Raw genomic sequence first — 4422 nt, forward strand, 5'->3', positions numbered from 1 at the left:
AGCACAATATTCAGATTCTTGAGGATATGCTCTGTGCATGTGTGATGGAGTTTGGAGGTTCCTAGGATCATTTCTTGCCACTTGCGGAGTTTGCCTACAAACACATTTATCAGTCCAACATTCAGATGGCACTGTATAAGGCACTGTATAGGAGGCAGTGTCGGTCCCCGGTGGGTTGGTTCGAGCCGGGAGAGGTTAGATTATAGGGTACGTACTTAGTTCAGAATGCCTTATAGAAGGTTAAGGTGATTCAGGATAGACTTCGCACAGCCCAGTCCTGACAGAAGAGTTATGCAGATCGGAAGGTTTGCGATGTTGCATTCATTGTTGGAGAGCGGGTCTTGCTCTGGGAATCCTACGAAGGGTGTTATGAGGTTCGAAAAGAATGGCAAGCTGAGCCCAAGGTTTATTGGTCCATTTGAGACAACCTTACCTCCCAGACTAGCAAGAGTTCATCTGATATTCCATGTTTCTATGCTCCGGAAGTATCACGACGATCCATTTCATGTGTTGGATTTCAGTTCAGTCCAATTAGACAAGGATCTATCCTATATTGAGGAGCCAGTGGCTATATTGGACAGGCAGGTTCGAAAGCTGAGGTTAAAGGATGTTGCTTCAGTGAAGGTTCAGTGGAGGGGTCAGCCATTCGAGGAGGTGACCTAGGAGACCGAGCAGGATATGCGCAGCCGTTATCCTCAACTTTTCACCACTTCAGGTATGTCTCTATGCTCGTTCGAGGACAAATGATTGTTTTAAGAGAGGGAGGATGTAACGACTTGGCCGACCATTTTAAGAGTTTTAGCCTCGATCCCCTATTAACTGCTTTCCCCGTATCTGTTTCTGCTATTGTGACTTGTCGGGAGGTTTCATTTTGGTTTTTGGAGTGTTTTGGGACACTTAGTCCCTAAATGAAGGCTTAAGTCTTGGAATTTGGACCTTTGTTAGAACTATGTGACAACGACTCCGGAATGGAGTTTTGTTGATTCCATTAGCTCCGTTGGGTGATTTTGGGCATATAGGCATGTCCGGATTATATTTTGGAGGTCCATAGCTCATTTAGGCTTGAAATGGCGAAAGTCGAATGTTTGGAGATTTGGACTGGTAGTGGAATTTTTGATATCGGGGTCGGATTCCAATCTTGAGAGTTGGAGTAGGTTCGTATGATTGAATATGACTTGTGTGCAAAATTTGGGGTCAATCGGACGTGGTTTGATGGGTTTCGGCATCGGTTGTCGAATTTGGAAGTTTCAAGTTCCTTAAGTTTGAATCGGAGAATGCTTCATGATTTTAGCATTGTTTGATGTGGTTTGAGGGCTCGACTAAGTCCGTATGGTGTTTTAGGATTGGTTGGTATGTTTGGTCGAGGTCCCGGAGGCCTCGGGTGTGTTTCAAATGCTTATAGATTGAGTTTGGGACTTATGCAATTGCTGAAGCTGCTGCACCTAGTGAAATCGCACCTGTGCACTTTGGGCCACAGGTGTGGTGCAGCAGAAGCGGTTTTGGCCCTGTCCAGTTGGGGTTGCTGGTGTGGCAATAGATCTGCAGAAGTGTACACACAGAAGCGGAAGAGGAGCACAAGTGCGGGCTCGCAGATGCAACCCTTGTTCGCAAATGCGGACCCAGCTCCCCTATTTTCCCGTAAGTGCAGTACCGTAGGTGCGGATGAAGGCTCGCAGAAGCGAGTTCGCTGGGCAAACAAGAGGAAATTTTGAGGGTTTGATCTCATTTTCATTTTGGGACTCTGAGTGTTCGGATTTAGGTGATAAATTGGAGGATTTTTAGAGGAAACTGTTGGGGTCATGATTCCTAACTCATTTTTTGTTGTATTCCATTAATCTATAGTTGATTTTATCATTTAATTAAGGAATTTGGGTGGGGAATTAGGAAAATTTTGAGAAAATTTCTGAGGCCGAATTTTGGTATCGAATTTGAGAAAATTTGGTATGGTTAGACTCATGAGTGAATGAGTGTTTGCTATTTGTGACTTTTACCTGATTTCGAGACGTGGTCTCGGAGAGACTTTTTGGGGCGATTTTATAATTTCTTGCGTCAGCTTTGGTTTCATTAGCTAGATTATTAGTTTCTTAAATGTTATATAATTGATTTTGGCTAGATTTGGACAACTCAGAGCCGAATATTCGTGGAAAGGCATTGTGACTAATTGATTGAGTTTGGTTCGAGGTAAGTGGCTTGCCCAACCTTGTATGGGGGAACTCCCCTTAGGATTTGGTATTGCTTTTGATATATGAGCGTCATGTACGTGAGGTGACGAGTGCGTACACGAGCTATTTATTGAAAAACTTAGTTTACATTAAGTAAAATACATGTTATCCTTTAATTGAGCTACACTAGCATATGTAATTATCCTGTTTAGTTTAGGACAACATGTCTACGTGTCTTAATTACTTATCTGAACTCTGTGCAACATGCTTAGTGAATTCCCTGCTTCTTCCTTGGCTTGTACTTAGTCTAAGTTGTAGCATTCCGTGTTGTAGTTATATTTCTATTATTTGAGCTGCATATTTTTTTCTTTGGGACTACGAAACGATATTCCGGGAGATCCCCCTGTACTGCATATTTACTTTAGGACTACAGAACTGTATTCCGGGAAATCCCCATGAACTGCATATTTGGAACTACCGAACGGTATTCCGGGAGATCCCTTTGCACATTTATGTTTGGGACTACAAAACGGTATCTCGAGAGATCTGCTGTTGTTATCTCTGTGTACTGAGCTGTTACCTTCTGTGATTTTTTGCTGTTAAATTTCAGTCTTTATTTTACTACAATATTTCGTCCTACCTTGCCTCTATATATATATATATATATATATATATATATATATATATATATATGACCTGATCTCGTCACCACTCAACTGAGGCTAGGCTTGACACTTACTGGGTACCGTTGTGGTGTACTCATGCCCTTTTCTGCATATATTTTTTATGTGCAGAACTAGGTACCACTTATCAGCCACATTATTAGTGAGGCGAGATAGCTTTAGAGACTTCAAGGTATATGTTCCGTGTCCACAGACCTCGGAGTCCCTTTCTATTCTTTCACATATCAAACACTTCTTGTATTTCCTTTTTGTTAGCCTCTGGAGTATAGAAATACTGTTTTCTTTCTGTAGTTTGTGACTTACGATGTTCCGAATTTTGGGAGAGTTTATGTACATTTCGAGAGTGATTATTGTATATGTTGTTGGGAATAAACCCCGTAAAAATAATATTCACGGTATTAGTGATAAACACGAAACACTAAGTTATGGTTAAATCAGCAAGAGTAAAAATGCAGCAATAATGACACCAAGATTTACATGGAAACCCTTCTGAATAAGGGAAAAACCATGGCCAAGAAGAGCGACTGATATGACTATAGCGAGGAATTTTACGCTGTGGAGTAACGAGTACAAATACTCCTAAGACCGCTACTCCCTAAAAAAAAATACTATTTTACTTTTTCCACCTCACTACAATATCTCTCACATTCTATTTTTCTTCACAGACTATTTTCTTATAGTTTATGGAATACCTTGGTGTCTATCTTTCACTCAGATGTATTGTCTGAGATTTGTTTTGGTGTGCAGAAATAAGAGCAGAAGCTCTCCTTTTATAGGCAGAACATCGCCTACTACACTTGACATTTTCCTTCTGCACGCCTACCATACTTGACAATGCAGAAACGATGGCTGCCAATTTCAAAGAAAGAGACTAAGAAGTCTTTATCAAAGCCTTAAATCATGCGATGGACCTCACAAATCTCCCCCTCCAGTCCCATTCATCTGAAGGAGGTAAAACCGGAGATGCTAGATTGAGTGCATGCCGACAAGTTCTTTGCAAAGCTCGAACTTGTCTCTTGGTACTACCTTGGTCAACATATCTGCAGGATTTTCACTCGTGTGAATCTTTTTAACTTGAAGTGATTTGTTCTCCACTTGCTCACGAATCCAATGATATCTGACGTCGATGTGTTTTGTTCTCGCATGGTACATGGAGTTTTTGCTCAGGTCTGTTGCACTCTGATTGTCGCAATAGACAACATACTCTATCTACCGCAATCCAACTTCTTGAAGAAATCTCTTGAGCCATATCATCTCTTTGCCAGCTTCAGTAGCCGCAATATACTCCGCTTCAATTGTAGATAGTGCGACACACTTCTGCAACTTCGACTATCATGATATAGCTCCCCCTGAAAAAGTAAACAAATATCCAATAGTGGATTTTCTGTTATCAAGGTCACCTGCCATATCAGAATCTGTATAGCCCTTCAGAATTGGATTTGATCCTCCAAAATATAAGTATTCATGTGAGCTTCCTCTTAGATACCTGAGTATCCACTTTACAGCTTCCCAATGCTCTTTTCTTGGATTTTTGAGAAATTTGCTAATAACACAGACTTCATGAGCAATATCTGGTC

At 41.2% G+C, this 4422-nt stretch overlaps 1 protein-coding gene across 1 annotated transcript; it reads left to right on the forward strand.

The window, feature by feature from the left end:
• Positions 1 to 312: 312 nt before the first annotated feature.
• On the forward strand, positions 313 to 663 carry LOC138876295 (uncharacterized). Its single transcript, XM_070155207.1, has one exon. It carries the CDS (start codon positions 313 to 315, stop codon positions 661 to 663), a length of 351 nt encoding a protein of 116 aa, XP_070011308.1.
• Positions 664 to 4422: the final 3759 nt, after the last annotated feature.

The sequence above is a fragment of the Nicotiana sylvestris genome, chromosome 8, assembly GCF_000393655.2.
Source record: "Nicotiana sylvestris chromosome 8, ASM39365v2, whole genome shotgun sequence".
In the NCBI taxonomy this organism is placed as follows: domain Eukaryota; kingdom Viridiplantae; phylum Streptophyta; class Magnoliopsida; order Solanales; family Solanaceae; genus Nicotiana; species Nicotiana sylvestris.

Bases quoted from the DNA above. Each gene is read 5' to 3' on its own strand.
- LOC138876295 (XM_070155207.1), top strand. From the start codon at position 313: ATGTTGCATTCATTGTTGGAGAGCGGGTCTTGCTCTGGGAATCCTACG.